Source organism: Berghia stephanieae, chromosome 8, assembly GCF_034508935.2.
Source record: "Berghia stephanieae isolate SIO BIC M18660-M18661 chromosome 8, UCSD_Bste_1.3, whole genome shotgun sequence".
Taxonomy (NCBI): Eukaryota; Metazoa; Mollusca; class Gastropoda; order Nudibranchia; family Aeolidiidae; genus Berghia; species Berghia stephanieae.
Window position 1 is genome coordinate 21,867,037 of NC_088367.1, and position 22,429 is coordinate 21,889,465.

Sequence of the window (22,429 nt, forward strand, 5' to 3'; positions counted from 1 at the left end):
GTCTATTACATTTTCCGGTGTAAAGCATGTGTCAATAGTCAATAACAATAAGTGGAATCAGCTTTTGGAATTCTGATTTCTCTTTGGGGCTATTGCGTGGAGGAGCCTCTGATGACCACTACAGGGACCTCTACTTCTCTGGTTAATTTGATGCGACCAAGCAACATCAGCGGAAAGCGCGACATGAAGGGTCATACTTATTCTAGATGGGCTTGTTTTATTCACACACATATTATTTGCTCATTTGGTTACACTCCGGTTAAGTCGATTTTATTTTCAGTTCCCCTGGGCATAGTCTTATCCGGAGTCGACTGTAATGTGCTAGAATCCGAGTGTGCCAAAATCCGATGGTCATGGGAGGAAGCCAATACATGCAACCACCCAGCTCCAGTGTGTCTCTCATTGCAGAATGTGCTGGAATTCACTGTACCTGATATAATGTACCCTTTTTTAAAATATCCGTAATGAAATTCAATAACATGAAAATAAGACGGGTTAATTTTTTTTGATTCTTCTTTTGTTATTCAAACATGTAAATTGATCACGTTGCCTTCTCTTGAGAAATGCAATAATTTGTCTGATAACACCATCTTTGATCTAAAGGCAATGTCATAAAAAAAAAAACAACAAAAAAACAAACACCCTAAAATCCAACACAATTTATCTTAATTCTTCCACACTCAAATCAACCAGCAGTCTATCGAGTTGTTTTTACCCCTTAAAACATCAAATTTACCTTGAAAATGTCCATGTACAACAAAGCACCAAATACAAAGGACCTTATATATATATAACTTGGGCAACATGTCACAGGTAATTCCCCTTCCATCATTTTAAATGTAGGGAAACAGGTTTAAAACACCTTCTTCAAGTTAAGGTGACCCAAGGTCCAGGGTGTTTGTATCCAGACGTAACATACCAAAATCAAGGTCAGGTCATTGGATGATACACTAGAGATACTGGAATTCCCAATACCCCTTTAAGTCACAACAACGGGTTGATAGCAAAATTAAAATTGTTCGCCATCTATTTCCACAGATTTAAGAAATAAAAATAATAATTATCTCGAAATAAAAAATTAAAAAAAAAAAAAAATTCATCACATTGTTTTTAATTAAAAACAACAGCAATGCAAAGTGCACAAAAAGACTGTGACAGCTAAGAAACGATATGAAGTTCATCATTAAAAAAAAAAATAAACCCACAACTGGTCACTACAAATAATTACATGAAAAGATGTAATGGTCGTTATTTGTTATGACAATCATACATCAAAACACAAGACCACACGCACACGCAGCCAGACAGACATAATACTACAGTTATGAGGATGAAAATTTCATACAGTTGTCTGTCTCCCCAACACAAACAAAAGGAATAAGTCTTGATTCTTAAGCAAGTTTTGGGCAAGAATTTCAAGACAAAAATTACAGTCTCTGAGTACAAAATGTGCCGGCTACACTGATTTCATATTTTGTCTGTGTTTTTAAGAATTTTAATGGCACTTGCGACCCCTTAGGTCATGTCAATGCCAGTAGAAAGGAAAAGTTGATAATCTGAAGTTAAAAGCAAGGCAGTGGACTGGTTCAAATACAGAACAGAAGATTCCACAAGCAATCCATCGATGGGCCTATTTTGACGTTACTTAAAAAAGTCCCATTCAGGCACAAGCAAAGGAACCCGCTATGAAGGACACACTCAAATGTTTATATTCAAAACTTAATATCTATAATAGTTCAAGACAGAGAGATGATTTGCAGGGTGAAAAATAATACCATCTCTCAAAAAAAGAACTCTACATTTGACTGTCTCCGTCCCAGCCAAGGTCTCCCACCAGGACCAGGAAACAAACAAAAACAAAAATAAATAAATAAAAACAAGCAATCTAAATCCAAAATAAAGACAGAGAAGCATGGAAAGTGAAAATAGATGTGTGGGATTGATAGATGACAGGGAAACTGACCTCTCTGCCCATCATGGGAGGCCAGAAGACCCCAACCAGTTTCCTCTTTTGATTTTTGGCCAGACATGTAGATTAATTATCAGAAATCCACTAGCTGCTGGTTTCTTGGATTTTTCGTACCTAAACTGATGCAGTGCCACAGAGGACTATTCTTGCAAATGACTGCATATTTAAATTGAAATATTTGCTTTTAATCCAATCAGTTATATTTTGCTTACTTGTGTTTGGATTACCGTAGCAATTTAACTTTGTTTTTTTTTTAAGTTCAAAATTATTGATGGTCCCCGATTTTTATTTATTTTTATCTCGTATTCCATTACAGCTATTAGTTCTTTTTAATTTCTTGAGTATATCACTCAATTATTTCTTGAAATTCTTTAGCCTTCTGTTATTTGAAACAACTGCCATTTTCTCATTATTCCACCTATGTACTTTAGATTAAGTATGAGAAGACAATGGTAAGAAAGTATTGAAATGATTTTTGACTGAAGCCTAAGATTAAATTCCAAAGGGACAAGCAAAATTGAATTTATAGCAAGCTATGTTGAGTAAAAATCTTTAAGTTGAAAAGCTAAAAATTTCAGTTTTTTCAAACTAACCATAACCAAATAAAATGTATCCGCCTTTCCCTATTGCGGAAATCAAAAAGCCCTGACAAATAGTAGAGCAAAAAGTGTGACTCAATGAATAAATGATTGATTGTTTACATCTCTGACTTGGGAAGTAAAATTTTAAACGATAAACAAAATACCAGCGTCAAACATACAGAAGGAACAGACACTACACAAATTGTTACCAATAGCAAGGCTAGTTAAAAATTGCAAAAATTATCTCTTTCCAAATTTAAAAAAAAACCCACTGTGGTTTCAAATGACCTTGTCTTTGTTCTTTTTACATATTTTGAGATTGTGGCAAATACTGAGATAGTCATAATATCATTTCTAGCCATGATATTCATAATATTTTGCTACCATTTTTGATATAATGATGAAGTGTCTGTTCCTGCCCTCATTATTTTACAATAAAGATAGTGACACACATAGTGACAAAACTATTGACAAAAACAAGGCAGGCAGGCCATATCCAAGACTGTCACAAAGATGATGACATCTATTGGGGTCGATTAAATCCACCTCTGTGTGGACCACCTCCACGAGGACCTCCTCTAGGCATCCCACCTCTCATGGCTGATTGATAGAAAAAGAAAATAAAGATATGCAATTTTAAGCTCAAACCATTCAATTCAAATGTTAGAAATAACTATTTATGATTGAAAAGACTGCAGTACTAACTGGATTCTGCATGCTGAAATCCTATGCTCATAATTGTAACAGATTGATATCATCTATAACTAGATGACGTTTATATAGTTAACATGAAGATTGAATGGTTGAGAGAGATAAATGGATAATGGAAACATAGAAAGAGAGAAACAGAAAGAGAGAGGGGGACAAAGAAAAAGGGAAAGAGAGGGAGAGAGCGAAAAAGGAGGAAGAGGGAGAGAGAAAGAGAAAGAGAGAGAGAGAGAGAGAATAGTTTAATTGATGGGGCTATTTTTTTCTAGCAAGGGGGAAGTTAAAATAATTATCTTTTTAAACGGACATATAACTAACTGTACTACCACTCTCACTCTTGACCGACTTACAAATAAAATCTAGACTCATTTCCCCCTTCCCCTACTCCCTTCCTTTTCTACCATTATCATCACACTGCAAATTATAGCTGGGTACTTGGCAGGTATGTAAAGTTATAGATTACGGTGAAAAATAATCAAAATTTGTCCCAATTTTGGCATCCCAAAAATGTGTTACCGTCAATAAAATCAGTATAAGTGTGAGGTAAGCAATGGTGCAAACTTAGCTCTTACCTCCTCTGTTAGGATTGGGTCCCATGCCTGTGGGACGGGGAGGGTAGCCAGTGTTGCCAGGAGCTCCCATACCAGTATTCATGCCACCACGTTTAGCATAGCTGTTGGTGTTGCCAAACGAGTTGGAGCCATAACCCGCTGATTGAAAGTTGTCTGATCTATAGGCAGGATTGGGGCCTCCATAATTTTGATAGGAACCACCTGGTCAAAGACATATGTAAAGAACAGTTGAGTTTGACTTGGGAGAGATTGAATGCCATTATCAATAATCATTTTTTGGTATATTTTTATGACTTCCATAGCTCAGTAGAGCACTCGATTCACGTGTAAAGGGAACAAGATCGATCCCGGGTGCAGTTGAAAATGTTTTCTGCCCCCTGTCCACCCAGCAGTGATAGGGTAGCTGGGTCTTCTTTGTTGTTTGTTTTAAAGGGTTTTACTACATTTGCGACAAAATGAGGTCATATCAGTGCCAGTAAAAAGGAAGACAATGGGATAGTATAAAAGTTCTAGAATTACAATTAAAGCACCCTAGAAAAAATAAGACAAAGGGGAATAGTACAAATAGGGAATAGGTGTAGATTCCAAGAGCATACTATCATTGTGCGCAGTTTGAGATCACCTAAAAGTCTCATCCAGACACGAACGAGCACAGAATCCCACAAAGAGGAATATACTCAAATGCTTACATTATAAATTCAAAACAATAAATAAATAATACATAACAGAGAGATAATATAATAACTATACATTTGACTGTTTCCCTCCCAGCTAAGGACTCCGGCCTGGGCCAGGTCAAAACCAAGTAATCTCATTCCAAGACCAAGACAGAAGGGAAATTGGAAAACAGCTATAGAGGGATAGAAGACACAGTAAGTGCCCCCCCTACCCACTATGGGAGGTAGATCTGACAGAAAGTACAGGGATGTAAATGCAAACTTGAAAAAAATTCTGAAATTCTGCGAGCTCATTTCAATAGTCTCTACATCAACCGTCTCAGTAGGTATCTACTTAGATAAACTCCAAGTGACACTCCAGGAATGAGGTGATAAATGGCCTTGTGATTGTGACATGATTTTTAGGACTTTTGAGTGATAGGTCTCAGACTAAAATCCAGATTATTTTGTTTATGGATGGATTTTAATGATTTATGTCTCCTTTTTGTCAGAAAAAAATACCATTATTTGGTGTTGTTCATGCTTAAATCGGCGCCCATTTAGTAAATCTTATCCTTATCTCTATGGATTAAGCAGGGTTAAATTAGTTTGGGATAATGAAAAAAATCAGAATTTTGCAATTCTTAACTTATTTTCACTGCACGTAATCCAACACCTAATTTTTTAAAATTAAAATTAAATTCAGGTCAAAATATTACCCCCAATGACTAAATGAATCTGACAATAATAAAAACTCTTACTCAAATTTCAACAGCCATATTATTACTAAGGCCAATTTTGAAATTGAAAAAATGGTCACTTCCCGATATTTATCACTTACTCAGGTCCCAAACTCAAACCCTTCTGCTAATAACAAAGACAATTAGAGTACAAGTACATTACAATAACAATACTGCTTTGCTAGTTTAGAATCGTGTTTAAAAGCCCTTTACTTTATTGGTGTAGCTTTCAATGAGAACAAACAAATTTGAATTTTTTTCCCCATCACAGTAATCACAGTCAAAAGTTCGTGGCAGTCTCACAATCAGAGAAATGAGACCCTATAGACATTTCTCACAAAGACCAAGGCTAAGGGAAATGTACCTTCAGACTCATTATGACTGAAATGGATTGCACCACACAGGAATTACTTACAGAAACAGAAATAAATTCCAATTGAACCTTAGGAAGAAAGTGCAACAACAACTTCAGAGCTCAGACATCAATACTCGATATGTATCCACCATCTTTTACTTTCGATTCTACAGCCCATGTTTTGCTTCCGGTAAACTAAAAATAACCCTCCTTGTTTACAAAACAGACGTGAATCTAGTTCCGAATTAAAATTAGGAAAATTCGGAAATTCGAACGCTATCAATCCTTAGTACTTCCGAATTAAAATTCGGAAGCTGTCGTGGAAATAAGTTGAATGATTAAATACACGTATAATCACAACTGACACAACAGTCGTGTTAATTAAGTGTTTCAGTACATTGAAAATTGATACACACTACAAATTCTCTATACTATATGTACAGCAGTATGTCTTATCACAAAAGTTGTTGGTATTGAGGTATTAAGAAAATGTGTGAAAAATAGGAAATCCTAATAATTCTGAAAGATTTACATCCCTGAAAGTACTTTGTAATAGACTAGTGTCGATCCAAAGGAAAACAAACAATTACGATTTAGTTCACTATATAGAAACTCAGATCAATTCCAGCTCCAAGAGCCTTTCGGCTCTGAAGGACTACTTTACTTATGGGTTTTTAAGACGCCTGCCATAATTTCAGTTTCTATCATCAACTGAAATAAAGATATTGTATGTCAGACACAAGAGATTGGATGAGGATATGAGCCTAAAATGGATGATTATGATCTGGGTTTTATATTGGTGATTTCTACTAGACAATCATGGTTGGAAGGCCAGTTTTGGACTCAAAGACATAAGTTTACCAGTACCCACCTCCATTCCGACTGTTCATATTATTGCCTTGACTACCAGATCCAGAACTTCCACCTCTTGGTCCCCGGTAACCACCACGATTTCCACCTACACCTCCTCTGCCATAGTTTCCATTAGCAAAGCCATTACTCCCTGTGTTGACAAATGAGGGAATACAGAAAAAATCATAAACTGAAAAATATAATTTTAAAACTTTTATACATAAAATTACCAAAGAAGAAGAGATGATTCCCTAAATTTGATCATAATTAAGAGTTCAGATGAGATGCCCTAAGCAGTCCATTGCCAATTTTTAATAATTCAAAATAAAATAAATTTGGGTCACAATGTAAATATCTTTCTACAAACCATGTCCACTTAATTTTAAGGCAACAAGTAGCAATGCCCAGCCCTTGTTCATCCTCCAGGTTGTATTTATATTTCCAGATTATTTCACTCACCAAAGGTCATGAAGGGTCAAGTGCAACAGTTAAATACTCTTTCCTATTCAACAATTTTGACAATATCGCTTCCAAAATTCAGAGAAACTAACCTTGATATCCTGACTGGAAATCACTGGCACCGACAAAGTCACCAGACGGTCCTCCAAATGTGTGATTGCTCATGTAATCTGACTGAGTCTGGGGTGCTTGGATGTCCGAGGTAACACCCGATGTTACTGATGGGGGTTGGTGTGGCATGTTGACTTGCTGGTGGTGTGGCCCACCCTGTTCGGAGGAAACAAACAAAAAACAACTAAATGCACACTTCATGTTTAACACCATAATGAATGTCTTCACAACCATTTAATTATACACAGTACAACCAAAATTATTTCCATTTCCATTTCACACAATACAAGTCACTTTTTTAGCACCCTTTTTGAATGAAAATTTCCAATTTCAGGACCATTTAAGAACAAAACCTCAAATTTCAGGTACAATTCATTGGGCAATGCCACCAGATATCACTGATACCACAAGACTCAGTTTTGCATGACTTAAAGAACACATGAGTATCCATGCTCCCAGATTTAAAAAAAAAGGCGAGGAACGAACAATGAGCTTGGTGTGGGAGTTTGAGGAAGAGTGGTAAGCAGGTAATGAAAGTGATAACTATATACTTCATAATGAGAATTATTAATTCCAGAGGTGGTAAAAAGTGGTCAATTTTTTTTCAAAAGGACAAAAAGTAAACTTCAATATTCTGGGATAATTTTTCAAATTTCTGGGACGAATCAAGAAATTCTGTGACATTAGACTTACCTGCACCAGAATCAAGGGGATAATGTGGGTTAAGTGCATTTTTTATTTGGATACAAAACATTGACAATTATGCTCCGCCTGACTGTGTCAGTCACTTAATATGATGTAAAAGTCACCAACAACTACAATGCTTAAGGCACTGATGTGTTTTATTGTGTGTCCTATTTTGGTTGACATTTTTATCAGATTCTACTCAATATTTCGGCAAGGTTGAGACTATTATTAGCAATGACTATGAAAATTTTTGTTTTCTATTTTTGTAGGACATACTACTCTTAAATCAAAGCCCTATCTCCACTGAGTAAAAATCTTTTTGAATGTTGAAAATCCATTAATATATAACAAAGTTATGCAGTTTCAAATGTGTCATTTATTAGGATGACTCACAAAGAGAAAAAAATACGGAAAATATGGGACGCTTTTTCTGCGTTTTATTCTGGTTTGTGGCCGTATCTCGTTTAATATGTGGAATAAGATATTAAAACTTGGCAATTTTATGGCAAAATTATCAGAAAATATGATGAAGACATCAGAAGAGTTCTAACTTGTATAATTTTAGAGCTGTATGGCTAGGGTCAACTATAATTTTGTTTTTAAATATACATAATATTGATCATTTGGAACTTTTCCGAAGTGTAATTTTGTGTCTACAACCCATACAAACGACACGAAAAATGCCTGCTAAATTATTATCAATCAGTCCTGTGAGACCATGGCTTATATTATTTCTAGTATTTATTTGATAGAGAGAGAGAGAGAGAGAGAGAGAGAGAGAGAGAGAGAGAGAGAGAGAGAGAGAGAGAGAGAGAGAGAGAGAGAGAGAGAGAGAAAGAGAGTGTTAATCTACTATCCCTATGACATAACAATGAAACAATGCCTTAATTTTTAAAAAGCGAGTGAGGATTTGTGTCGTCAGTCATCGCGAACAAGGTTGCCAGATGGCCACGTGTGTGGCCAAATATATAATTTTGCTTCTCTTATTATATCCTAGTTTATTCAATTTTCTGCTTGTTAAAATTTAGTTCATTTTAAGTGGGCCAGTCTTAATAGTGAAAGCCATATGAGTTTCTATTTAGCCACTTTTGAAGTCGAATTTGGTCAGGTTAACATCTGGCCATCTGGCAGCCTTGCCTCGCTCAGTCACTTTCGTGTCGCGCGATGGGGGAGCAAAATGGCCGTCTCCATAATTTCACTCATTGAAATGCAAATTGGGTTGATGTTTTGTGAGAATACGGGAAAAGTACTTATCATAATCCAATGAAATTTGAAATATAAATAGAAGAAATGTGCCTGTAGTTTTAGAAATATTGTACTCCAAAGAGTAAAAATCTATTTTTAACGGTCTTCTGGTAATCGTACGAGTTTTGTCGCTTGACATAATCTAAAATGACCTCTTTTCTAACTGTGAGCGAAAAAGAGGCCCAAAGATTTGTGCGGGATAGTCATTGATACTATTATTCTCTACATACTCCCCCCCCCCCCCCCCACCAAAAAAAAAAAAAAACTCTTTTAACTTTCTAATGTTTTCCTTTTCTTTAAGATTTTGATATCATCTAAAAGTATGGCTTAAAATGAAAATCATACTTAAATCTTAAACTGTATCACAATTACAAAACACTTTCTTAAAGGTTCTGCTTGAAAAATAAAATAAAATAAAATAAACAGTGGTAATACCTGGGCATACATAGACTGGAATACTGGAGCATTGGCATTCATTGGAGATTTCTTTTCTTGAGGTTCCATCTGACCTGGTTCCTGAGAAAAAGAAAATCATTCAATTCTGTTCAGTAACTTTTTTTAAATTGATAAATTTCTCTCATCCAGATAGTCATACCATACTAAAGGACACCCTTCCCCACCCCCCGTCCATAAGTTGACTTTTGAATGCGAGAATCTTATGAATAAATAAATGAAAATGATATGAAAAAAAAATAAAAAGGGGTGGGGGTTAATGCTAAAAGCGAGAATCTTATGAATAAATAAATGAAAATGATATGAAAAAAAAAATAAAAAGGGGTGGGGGTTAATGATAAAAGAAAATAGTACACAATGTGACTACTGACCATTATTTGACATATGTATTTGTGCAGCTTATATGATCAATCTAAGTGTTTGATAAGAAAAAGCACCAAATATTTTTACTACGCACCAAAATAAGCTTATTCTTTTATCTGTAATTAACTCATAGTATTCTGATAAAATAGAAAATATCACTGCTTGTAAGCAATGGTAGCAGCATGTATCAAGACAGCTCAAGAACTGTTCCAAAGGTAGACAAGACAGGCAACAATATATACTATTTTCCCCATTTCCAAACCATTCAAAACAATAGCTTTCTGATTGGTTAAGTTGAAAAGAAAGAAAAAAGCTGGTTGGGCCATCTTGGATGAATCCTTTTTTCCAAGTACAACTAGGATAAGGAATTCCCTCCCCGACACCTTGAAAAATTACAACAGTAATGAGAAATTTACTTGTCGATAAGAAAACATTTCTGACACAGGAGGACATAATTATTGTGATACAGAGCCATAACCTAGTACGATCACACACCACACATGTTGCGTCTTTTATTAGTAGTGAAGCTGCAAAAGTATGGATTAGATCGGATATTCCCAAGTGTCCAGGAAGCAATCTTTTACCTACCTGCTGGGATGGAGGCATAGGAATGGAGGGTGGAATCTCATAGTTGATGGATGAAATGGCATCATCTCTCAGAGATGTGCTGCTACTTGCTCCCCTAGAGTCGGACTGACTACCAGTGGGTAATTTGGTGGAGCTGATATCGTTTGGGTGACTCACAGGCGGAGTCGGGAACAAATTTTCTGTCTGAAAAGAGGAAAAGTGAATTGATGTTATATATCTACAATTTTGGAAATTGCTCACTAGCCACACAAAGTTATTCCATTTACGAATTTGGTTTAAATTTTTTTAAATAAATGAGTGATGATAATGGCAATCTGTCAAGCTCACACAGTTTCAATATCATATTATTACTTCTAGTGTACATCTATTCTTAACAGTAGAGATATAACTTATTTAATGTAAAATTTTTAACGAATTGTCCTTTCGTTTAAACGATTCTTTAAAATGCCTTCTAATCAAGAGATTTAAAATTAACTTTTGGTCAAAATGCCTGAAAGTAATTTTTTGTACTCGTTTTATCGTTGTTACACTGAAATATCTTATATAAATTAAAATTATATTGCGAAAATCGCCAAAGAGTTTGAAAAGGAGGAAATTCCCCCTCTGACTCCAAATCAAAGAAAACCATTAGCACTGATAAATACCAGACAATATCACTTACTTGAGGGAAGCTGGACTGTACATTAAAATCCTGTTGTTGTTGTGATGGTGGTGTTGGCTGTTGTTGAGGTGGTGGTGGTTGCTGATGATGTTGCTGCTGCTGTTGTTGTTTAACAGCAGATGATTGAGAAAGATCTATAGGGCCCTGGGACAAGTCAACAGGCATGCCCATTGTATTCACGGCTGGTGCTGAATGGCCAATGGCAGTTGGAGTTTGTTGTTGTTGAGAAGATAAAACTGCTAATCCTGGTGATGATGCATTTTGATGCTGATGCTGCTGGGCTGGTTGTGACTGATGATGATGGTGGTGGTGGTGGTGTTGATGTTGTTGCTGCTGGGATGGCTGTTGTGGTGGTTGTGTTTGTTGTTGCTGCTGCTGCTGCACTGCAGGAGAGCTTGAAGAAGCAAGACCAGGAGTATCGTAGAGAGGCGACATAAACTGTAAGCCATAGGCACCAGCAGGCTGAGCAACAATGACAGCTGGGTCAAACACAGAGGGAGCTAAAGACAGGAAGAGAAAATACTAGTCAATATGAGATGCATGGTCTATGACAAAAAGTAATTTCCAGTCCAAGGTCACAAAAAGGGTAAAGATACCAGGAAAAAAGAATAAGTTATCATTTCAATATTGACAAATAGTCTGCCAGTCATGTCTAAAGTCTGAACAAAGTTGGTCATATGATATAATAAACAAAGTTAATACAGTTGGAGGATATACAAACACATCCACCCCTAAAACCGTATTAGGGCAGTATGACTGGCCAAGCCAAGAGAACAAAGCGTATTAAAAAACAAGTTTACTTTGCTTATCTCACACACTCAAAGATTTAAAGAAATCTGTTAACACAGTGTGCCAATAAAAAAGAGGCTATATAGGTAGTTTTGTTTAATTTGAGTAAATAATCAGATTTGGTGAATAAAAAGTGCCACCTGTGTATATGACAGACTTTTCAAAAGACAAAATTCATCAAAAATCTATCATTTTCTTACCTATTTCTTCATATACGACAGTTATGTGGTAATTGCCACAATGTACATCCAAAAGTATTCAAATGATACAGTATAAAATGTGTAAAAATTTGCAGGTTGATTAGAGACTAAAAAGGGGGTAAATAGAAATAGAAGACACAGGCCCAAGCAGTCTCAGAGCAAAGCATTTAATGGATCGATTTAGCCTTGACAGGACACCCTCAAATCAAAGACACGCTCGTGCTGGCACACATAACACACATCTGCCTACTTGAAAATTTTAAAATCTGTAACCAATATAAAATGCAACAGTAAACAAAGGTAAAATTTCAGTAATATTATGGGAATTTTATTTTTTATTTTTTAAAATTTTATCTTATTATGTTTTGTTTTGTTTTTAAGGGTTTTACAGCGCTTGCAACACATTTAGGTTATATCAGCGCCAGTAAAAAGGGAGAAAATGGGATAGTAAAAAGTTCTAGAATTAAAAAGCACCCAAGAGAAAGTAAGACAAGGGGGGAACTGGGAACAAATAGGGATCAGATGTAGATTCCAAGAGCATACCACCAATGTACTTAGTTTGAGATCTTCTATAAGTCTCATCCAGGCACAAGCACAAAATCCAACAAAGAGGAATACACTCAAATACTTACATTATACACAAAACAAAAATAACAAATATAATAATACATAACACAGAGAGATGATTTACAAGGAAAAAAATATCATCTCCCAAAACAATAACTATGCATTTGACTGTTTCCCTCCCAGCCAGGACTCCGGCCAGGGCCAGGACAAAACCAAGTAATCTCATTCCAAGACAACGACAGAAAGCATGTTGGAAAACAGATAGAGGGGGATAGAAGACACAGTAAGTACCTCCCTGCCCACTATGGGAGGATTATCGTATTAAACTAAACCAAAAAACTGTTATATGTAAAATAATCTTTGCTGTTGACAGTCACTGTTAAGAGTGCGCAATTTACTTAACTATCATGAGCGTGAAACTGAGCGGTAGCCTTTATAACTTAAAGGATATTCTAAGAGAATTTTTTTTTCCTCTTTCAAATTGCAATAACTTGAGAAAAAATTATTTTCTCTAACACCCCGACAACATTGCTGTGAAATCAAAATCTGTTATACTCCATTTCCATAAGCCTGTAATTGTCATCAAATTTCCGCAATTCAAATTAAGAATGATATGTAAAAGTAGGTAGGTATGGATCTGATCATTTTGACATGGTGACAGTGGTTGGTGTGACTTACAAGTGGTGTCGGGCATCACGTATGATGTTTGGATAAATTGGAACGGCCTGTTGTGTGTGAAGGATTGGATGTCAGGTTGTGAATTGGTGGAGGTCGTATTGTTCATATCAGACAATGGCATGGCTGACTGGGATGTAAAAGAGGTGGTAACATTGTCCGACGACGATGATGGCTGCTGGTAGGGACTACTGCTTGGAGCAAAAAAGGCATCCTGTTCCAATGTGTTCAATGGCTGAATGAAGGGAATTAAAATAAAAGGCATTCAATAGCAAGACTCCAATAATACAAAGTATAAATTGGACATAAAATATTCAGATAATGAAAACTGTCCATAACTTATCTGTATGCAATCTCATAAAATTCAAGTCAAAAAAAAAAGAAAACCACAAATCAGTGATGACAATGGAAATTTGTCAAAAAGGACGAAAGTATACCGGTCCATCTGTCAAATTCAAACCAAATATAACAGAAAATATCTTAGTTGCCTGATATGTAATAATATATTACAATTACTGTGCAAACTCATTCTATCATTAGAGATATAACAATTATATTATCTCGATATAACCAGATGGCTTCTATAAAAAATAAACATAACATGAGGAGAGGAGAGTTGATAGAGATCCATGGATAAGGGAGGGAGGAGGAGGAGGAGAGGGAGAGAGAGAGAGAGAGGGAGAGAGAGAGAGAGAGAGAGAGAGAGAGAGAGAGAGAGAGAGAGAGAGAGAGAGAGAGAGAGAGAGAGAGAGAGAGAGAGAGAGAGAGAGAATAATTTATGAACTGATCTCCAGTTAATTTGAAGGAAGCTGCTATGATCTTTTTTTAAAAACAAAAAACAAACCTACACCTATATTTTAACTTTTAACTCGAAAACTGTAAAACAATCAGGATCTAATTGCTCCAACCCCCCCCCCCCCCCAACTTTCGACCATCAACTCATCCAAGACCACCACTGGTCTAGTAGTGTCATAGAAATGGCATACCTGAAAATTTCAAATTCAGTAAGAAATACAAAATTCATCAGTAATTAATGATCAAATTTCAGTAAGACTAAAGGAAACAAAAATAATGATAGATACACCCTTTTAAAATAAACTTACCATGTTATATAGAGGACAGCCTGATAAAATTATATTGGGGTACTTTTCCTTACAAAAAGCTATCACACCATTGTCTTTCCCTAGCATTGAGATTTTTTATTGTAGCATGCAGTAAATAATGAAAATTTTTAAATTATTTTTTAATTTAACGTTGCGACCATTTGTATTAGTAATTTTTCTTCTATTTCCTTAAGTCCGTAATTGTCCTTACACTTCTGTAACAATTACAAAATGGGTATGAAATGGGAGTGTCGCCGAAATTCATGCAACTGAGAACAGGTGTCAAAATATGACACAAGACATGATGGTGATCTTTCCATGGATCCATGACCTGAGCTTTCAGAGGAAAATTTTGACATGGTAAAATCAGCGGAAATTTTCACTGAAAATCCCAAAACCCATAATTCCATGAAAGATTATCATCACTGATATCAGCTAAAAAAATTTTAAAAAGAGGCAAAATAGCCGTCCTGAGACAGATATCCATCAATCCTCAACAGATATCATATCCATCCATCCTTACAAAGATTTCCATCCATCCATCCCTCCTCACACAGACATCCATACATCCCCATATAGATTTCCATTCATCCTCACACAGACATCCATGAATCCTCGTATAGATTTCAATCCATTGTCATACAGATTTCCATTCATCCTCACTCAGACATCCATCCATCCAATTTTAAATTTAAATGACAAATTCCTTCAAGTGAAAAAGCCTCTCGAAAGCTGTAAATTCTACGCCCCCCCCCCCCCCACTCTTTCATTTTGTAAGTATTTATACATACCTGTACTTTATGTTCCTCTGCAGGCTGTTGAGCAATTTTGCTATTATCACTGGCATCCATGTTTTTTTCAGACGATTGATCCGAATCTTGTTGTTGCTCTTTGTCTTCTGATTCAGTCTCCTTCCTTTTCATCCTCTGTCTCTGCTTTTTGCTGCGCTTTCCTTCCTCTCCCTCTTTCGTTTGGTCCCCTGATTTTTCTAAACAATTAACAGTGGTGTCATATTAGGAGTCATACTATACATACATTGAATGCATTGAATGAAAGCTAAAAAGATTTTTATTTTAAAAAAAACAAAAAACAAACAAACTTAATATAAAGAACATTTAAGGCTCAACACCTTCCCTCAACCAACAACAAAAACAATGTCTAAAAAGTTATTGCAATACAATATGCTGAATCCAGACAGTTGGAAATACAGGTCCAAACACATCAATTTGGGATAAACCATGTGAAAAATGGGAATTGCATTCATTTTTAAATCAATGCCACTCAAAATTCAACCAATTATAAATCAGGGACGCCCTTTGCTAAAATATAAATTGCCTGAAAATTTTCCTCGTAAAGAGAATATATGAAAATATCTCGTCCAAAGCTTCTCTTCATCAAATGCTATCACCCTTAAATCATAGAAAAGGATACATATCCATCTAGCTTCCCTTTAACCGTTGCCTTTAAACAACCTGTACTTTCATCTTTAAAAAATACAAAACAATTCACCAATACTGACCAAGATCAGCAGGAATATTTTTAAAAAGCCAGTCTTCCCAATGTAGCCAGAAAAAAGGGCATCCCTGATAAATAATAAAGACTGTTATGGTAATTAAAGGAAACTAAAGTAAAAGAGGGGAAAGATGAATGAGTGGATAAGCTGTTATAATGTATGAAAATACTGTTTCATTTGAGTGGAGACAAATGGCAATGACTAAGGACCCATTAGCATGTACAAAGATGTTTTTTGTTTTTTTTGTTTGTTGCTTTAGGTCTCTTCCAACACAATTGAGGTTATATGAGAGACCGCTGAAACAAAAAAACAAGCAATCTAACAAAAATAGTACAAATGTAAATCAAAATCATAACCTAAAGATATCATAAGCTAAATTATAAATAACCAAGAACAAACAGGCAGAAGATTTACAGAAAAAAAAAAATCCCCTGTCAAAAATACAATCACAAACCAAAGAAGCAGGATAGGCTACAAAGATGTTGGTTAATTATTAAATAATAGCTTATGTAGAGGTAAGGACATTTCTAGATGAATTGTATCAAGTGGTCTTTAACAATTTGAAAATTATTGATCTGTTCATACAAAATGACATAGAATAAGTTAATAGACCTGTAAATGAGCTCTATAAAAATTGACTGAAACTCTTCGACAAACTGAAGATTCAATTATTTTTTTTAAAAATAAGGGCATCATTGGAGAGGAGAGTGATAAATACAATATATCAAAATAGTGGGTGTTATTTCTTACTGGAAGTATGACTGCCATAATTTGATGTAGAAGGAACGCTAAATAAGCATGTCATTCATATAGGTAAAGATGACTTCATCAAAGTCATATTCCTGCCTCTGGAATTTTTTTGACATAGAAAAATAATCACCATTATCATCTTTAACTTCTAGCCATGACCAATTGAATTTATTCCTCACGGGACTCACATCTTTATCGATGCTCGACAAGTCTGAATTGCGATCCACGAACAGCTCAGCCATTGTGAGAACATTAGAATAATGTAGCAATGAGCAAACTTGATTTTCAATCAGTAAATGACAGAGAAAAAAAAAACTTAAATAAATATGACTTCAGGCCAACACACTGAATTATTAAGTAGAAGTGAATTATCAAGAAGAAACTTCGGCAGGCGTAGCGGAAAAATTCAAAGAATCGAAATGAAGGTAAATCTCCACAAAACAGCAAGCTCGCTTGGGCTTGAGCAAAACAATGCCAGAAAACGTCCTGATTTGCACGGGAATTAATTAGGCTACTTACCATTGTTCCTTATGATCAGGTACTCAATCAGTGAAGAAACGGTCAACCAGTTTGTTTACAACGTGAGGCAATCAAAATGTGCTTGTAGCAATCTATCCTACCTTTCGATTTGAAGATGTCTACATAACGGACTTGCGGCATTCGCAATTTACTTTATCATAGTTTTGAGACTCGAAGGGTAAATGTGGTCAATTTTGGCTTAGATGAAACAGTGAAATTTATCGCTCGGTGGCTCAGTTAAAATTGGCTACAGTTGGGATCACGACGGATTGGAAAGTGAAAAAATAATTTAACGAAGGATGTGTGAAAATACCCAGGGAAGTGTTCAGACACGCCTTTTATAAAAAGCGTCGCTTTGTCTTGGCAATATATACATCGTTAATATAAACGGTCCCCATGAGCTAAGCGTAGCGCTGTGGAACACTCCTAATTATTTTACGGTCATTCGACTACGATTTGTGAATTCTTTCTTTTTTTATTTCTTTCTTTCCTTTTTTAAATATTTGAATTTGACAAATTGACTGATTTCAGTTAATTGACTGAGAATTTACAGGTCTAAGTTAAGAATTCTATAAATTTTTTATTTCGTCTTTTTTTTTAAATTTACAGTAGCTCAACAAACTAAATGCATTTTATGTCAATAATTGATTCCTTATTTACCCATGCTTTAAACGAAATGTTTAAATCTCACAGCAATGAAGCTAGGGTAAATCTCAGTAAAATGTCATGTTTTTCAGCAGATCAATTTGTGCCTAAGACCAACCAACCTAAACAACCAAGTATAACAACTGTAAAAAGACCAATTTCATTTGTCATCCATTCCTTTTTGCTGTTTATTTGAGCTATTGGTAAATGCTTTTCTGCAGTTGCTTTGACACACTTTTGGAATATATCAAATTGTTTTTCACATTTTTCGTTATCAGGTTCACTTTGGCTTTGTATCATGAGTGCATTTTCAAATTCTTCTCTCATTTTTGTTTGTATGCCATTGTCTTTGCATAACCTGTAATCCCTCTTTATTCTACCAGCTGTTCTCTGAATAGCTTTAAACTTTATCCTTACTGTACAAACAACTGGGACATGGTCACTGTCTACATCGGCGCCTGGATAGGTTTTGCAATTTAATATGCCATTTCTGAATCTTGATGATACTGCTATAAAGTCTATCTGGTTCCTTGCTCTGTCCCCTGGTGATTGCCATGTCCAGGTTCTTCTTGGGTGTTGTTGAAACCAGGTGTTTGAAATCATTAATTTATTTGTTCTACACCAATCTGCCCAGATGTTTCCTCGTTCATTTCTGTCTCCGAGTCCATGTGGTCCGATTATGTCACCATCTCTGCCTCTGCCAATCTTAGCATTTAGGTCCCCCATTACCATAAGGACTTCTTGTGATTTACACATTCGTTTTGCTTTGTCTAGTGAATGGTAAAACTCTGTCATATCTGCATCTGTCGCCTCTTCTGTTGGTGCATAAACTTGAATAATATTGGTGTCAACTACAGGTCCTCTTAGCTTAACCAGCAAAACTCTGTCTGAGATTGCTACGTGCCCTTTGTAAAATTTGGTTGATTTTTGGTCTAAGATCATCCCTACTCCTTTTTGGAAAGAGGTTCCACCACTCCATATGATCTTATATGTCGTGTTGTTTTCTTGTTTTGACATGGTTCCCTGCTCTTTCCATCTCATCTCTGCCAGGCCAAGAATATTTATTTGGAGCCGTTTCATTTCTTTTAGAATGTTGTTTAGTTTTCCTTTTTGGGCACAGGTCCTGACATTCCATGTCCCAATTTTGGTTTTGTCACATTTGTTAAATTTATTTCGCCTAGTAATTGGCTGACGGTTCGGTGTGACCTGACGAACATCACGCTCCCAACCGAGCGAGGCAGCAGTCTTCCGTGAAAACATGCTCCCCTTTACGCTGTCACCGTTTAACTTTTTGGACTTATTCATGCAGTTAACTCGGCAAAGTTACAAGAATGGTTTGCCATTGCCTATTCTTGTCGCCCTCTGCAGTTGGCCAGCTTGACCTGTTACCGTTCGACACCACGAGGAGGTTGCAGTAGGGCTTGATGATGATCTATCTTTGCAGACTTGGCATCATCCATTTGTCGAAAATGCAACAGAGGGTCTGCAGAATACCAAACATTGAACAACCACATTAAATCCAAATGCATCGAGGCACACGAGAACTATCTAGACTGGAAATGCTGCGAAATCGAAAGAGAATACAAACCCAACCCCCAACAAGCTCACCAAAGAATAAAAGAACTATCAGGAAAAAGGAAAAGCAAAGCAGCAGGAAGTTGTATCCAAAACAAACAAGGGGAACTGCTATTTGAAGAACAACATATAGAAAGCCGATGGGTAGAATACATAGGCGAACTGTACAATGATCCAAATAGAAATGAACCACCACTGAAATTCAAAGAACCATTAAGCGGACCAAACATCACCAAAAGTGAAATTGAACATGCCATGGAACGAATGAGGGATGGTAAAGCAACAGGGCCTGATGAAATATCTGTAGAGGTATTAAAAAGCCTAGGAGATCTAGCAATTGATGAACTTCACATATTATTCAACAATATATACAATACTGGGAAAATTCCAGAAGATCTCTGTAACTCTATTTTCATAGCAATACCAAAGAAAGCAGGTGCAGTCAGATGCGAAAATTTTAGAACTATAAGTTTAATAAGCCACATCAACAAAATACTGTTGCGTATAATTATCAACAGGCTAAGGAATAAGATTAACCCCGAAATCGCAGAAGAACAATATGGATTCCAACCTGACAGAGGGACAAGGAACGCAATATACCTCCTCCGTGTTTTAAGTGAAAGAGCTATACAGGTTCAGACCCCACTATACCTCTGTTTTGTCGACTACAAAAAAGCTTTTGATAGAGTACGCCACGAAGAAATACTAAAACAACTGCACTCCATTGGCGCTGATGAGAAAGACCTCAGACTCATGCAAACATTATACTACACCCAGCAGGCATCTATCAAAATCGGAAACTCTACAGGAAATTCCATTCCTATTAAGAAAGGAGTCCGTCAAGGGTGTGTTGCCTCACCAGATCTGTTTAATCTATACCAAGAAACAATCATGAGGGGCATAAATAATATGGAGGGAATAAAAGTAGGAGGTCACAACATAAATAATATAAGATACGCAGACGATACGGTACTCATTGCAACATCAGAAATCCAACTTCAAAAGATTGTTGACAAAGTGGTAGTAGATAGTGAAGCCAAGGGAATGGAAGTGAATATCACCAAAACGGAATGCATGGTAATACAGAAAAACCCCGAAAACAACAACACCTGCAATATAACGATTCACGGCGAGCAACTTACCAACGTAGAAAGTTTTAAATACCTAGGTTCAATAGTGACAACAGATGGAAGATGTAACCGAGACATACGAGCAAGAATAACTCAAGCCAAACAGGCCTTCATGGACCTGGGAAACATTTTGAAAAACAAACAGATGTCGTTCGGGATTAGATTCCGAGTCTTGAAGTGCTACGTGTGGCCAATCTTGTTATACGGATGCGAAAGCTGGACTACAAATGCAGAAACACAAAAGAACATTGAAGCTTTTGAAATGTGGTGCTTGAGAAGGATGCAGAGAATATCGTATACTGCACACAAAACGAACGAAGAAGTGCTAAAACAAACATACCAACAAAGGAAACTAATGCCCTTAATAGTGGATCGACAACTATCCTTTTTCGGACACATAGTAAGGAAAGATAAGAATGAATACCTGGCAAGTTGTGGAAAAATACCTGGTAAACGCGCCCGGGGGAGACAAAGAAAAACACTCATAGACCAACTGAAGGGCTTCACCAACCTAACAATCCAAGAGCTGTTTGAAAAAGCAAGAGACAGGGAGGAATGGAGTATCCGAAGCCTGGACCAGGCATGGAACCTAGAAGAAGAAGAAGAAGAAAAAGACCAATTCATTAGTTTCAGCCAGGCAATAAGCATCCACTATGATAGCATTACCTGCTTCCGTATGCTGTATCCTTTGTAGACGTTTAAAGTAACCACATTTGTTAATTTGTGACACCAGCTTCTTCAGGTTCTTGTAGGTCGTTCCGACCACATCACTGTCCTCTCCATCCAAGTATTTGACTAAGTGCTCACTGGCTGTGACATAAGGTTTGTTTGGGTCATACTTTCCCTTCTCCTGCGTGACATTTCGTGTTGGAGAAATGACCTGATATAGAGCATCTAACTGGTCTAGATTGTCTTGAGTCAGCGTCTTAAAATAAATATAGAATAAAAACTGGGTTATTGGGGTTTTTTTTAATGCAAAAAAAAAAAGTTAATATCCATGGCACAAGAAATGTAACTCACACAAGTCTAAATCTGGCTTAGAAAACTTTAATAGCAGTGAAAACCAGAATCCAAATACAGGGACCCCTTAAAAGCTCAAGTAAAAAGAGATTATTTTTAATAAGTTAATAATAATAATAATAATAATAATAATAATAATAATAATACTTTATTGCATCCCAAAAAGGAAATTTTTTGTACAGACGTGTTATAATTTACACATAAGATAAAAATACAATGGAAATAGGATGTATATATATAAAAAAAGAGCAGCTCTATAACCAGAGCTGCGCTTTATAATATGAATAATTTCAAACACTGTAAAATAGTTAAAACTGTCACTATAAATTGAAAATTGAAAAGATTGCAAAACAAATAAATTAATAAATTAATATTTATATTTTTTAAAAGTAAAAATGAGAAATAATTATATAAAATGATTATTGCTTGTTGTTATAAAGCCTAATACTGGACGGCAGAAAAGATTTTCGGTGTCTCTCTGTTTTCGTTGAAATAGAGAAAGGGCGACCACTTCTTTCTGACATAATAATTGATGGTCTTAGTGGATGATACTGGTCATTTAATATTTTAGTTATTTTATTTATACAAAATTTCTCGTGTAAAAGATCTACATCGTCAACATCATTTATATAGCGTTTAATGGATTTTTTAATATTTGAATTTATTTTGTTCCTTTCCACTGCTAAGCAATTGCCTCCCCAAGCTGTTATACAAAATGACAAAACACTTTCGATGACTGCTCTATAAAATAATGTGCAGAGGGTTTTATCTATTCTAAACTGAGAGAGTTTTGATAAAAAATATGTACGCCTTAATGATTTTACTAAAGGTAACCATCACCTCAATCCCATTCTATCCATTAAATAACTCAGTGCATCAGTGATGATACTCACAAAAAGTCAAAAAGGAGGAAAAGTCTCGGAAAAACGGAAAACTCACCTAG

At 35.9% G+C, this 22,429-nt stretch overlaps 1 protein-coding gene across 1 annotated transcript in view; it reads right to left on the bottom strand.

Moving 5' to 3' along the window:
- Window positions 1–1,095: 1,095 nt before the first annotated feature.
- LOC144978366 (uncharacterized) overlaps window positions 1,096–22,429 on the bottom strand; it is a 36,592-nt gene continuing 15,258 nt past the window's right edge. The window contains exons 5-14 of the mRNA XM_078924303.1: window positions 21,133–21,391; window positions 15,126–15,322; window positions 13,235–13,466; window positions 11,001–11,500; window positions 10,340–10,522; window positions 9,371–9,451; window positions 6,985–7,159; window positions 6,453–6,584; window positions 3,831–4,031; window positions 1,096–3,150 (exon numbers count right to left, since the gene is read on the bottom strand). Coding sequence (XP_078780429.1) covers window positions 3,074–3,150; window positions 3,831–4,031; window positions 6,453–6,584; window positions 6,985–7,159; window positions 9,371–9,451; window positions 10,340–10,522; window positions 11,001–11,500; window positions 13,235–13,466; window positions 15,126–15,322; window positions 21,133–21,391 — 2,037 coding nt within the window. The 3' untranslated portion in view covers window positions 1,096–3,073. The remainder of the gene's footprint in view (window positions 3,151–3,830; window positions 4,032–6,452; window positions 6,585–6,984; window positions 7,160–9,370; window positions 9,452–10,339; window positions 10,523–11,000; window positions 11,501–13,234; window positions 13,467–15,125; window positions 15,323–21,132; window positions 21,392–22,429) is intronic.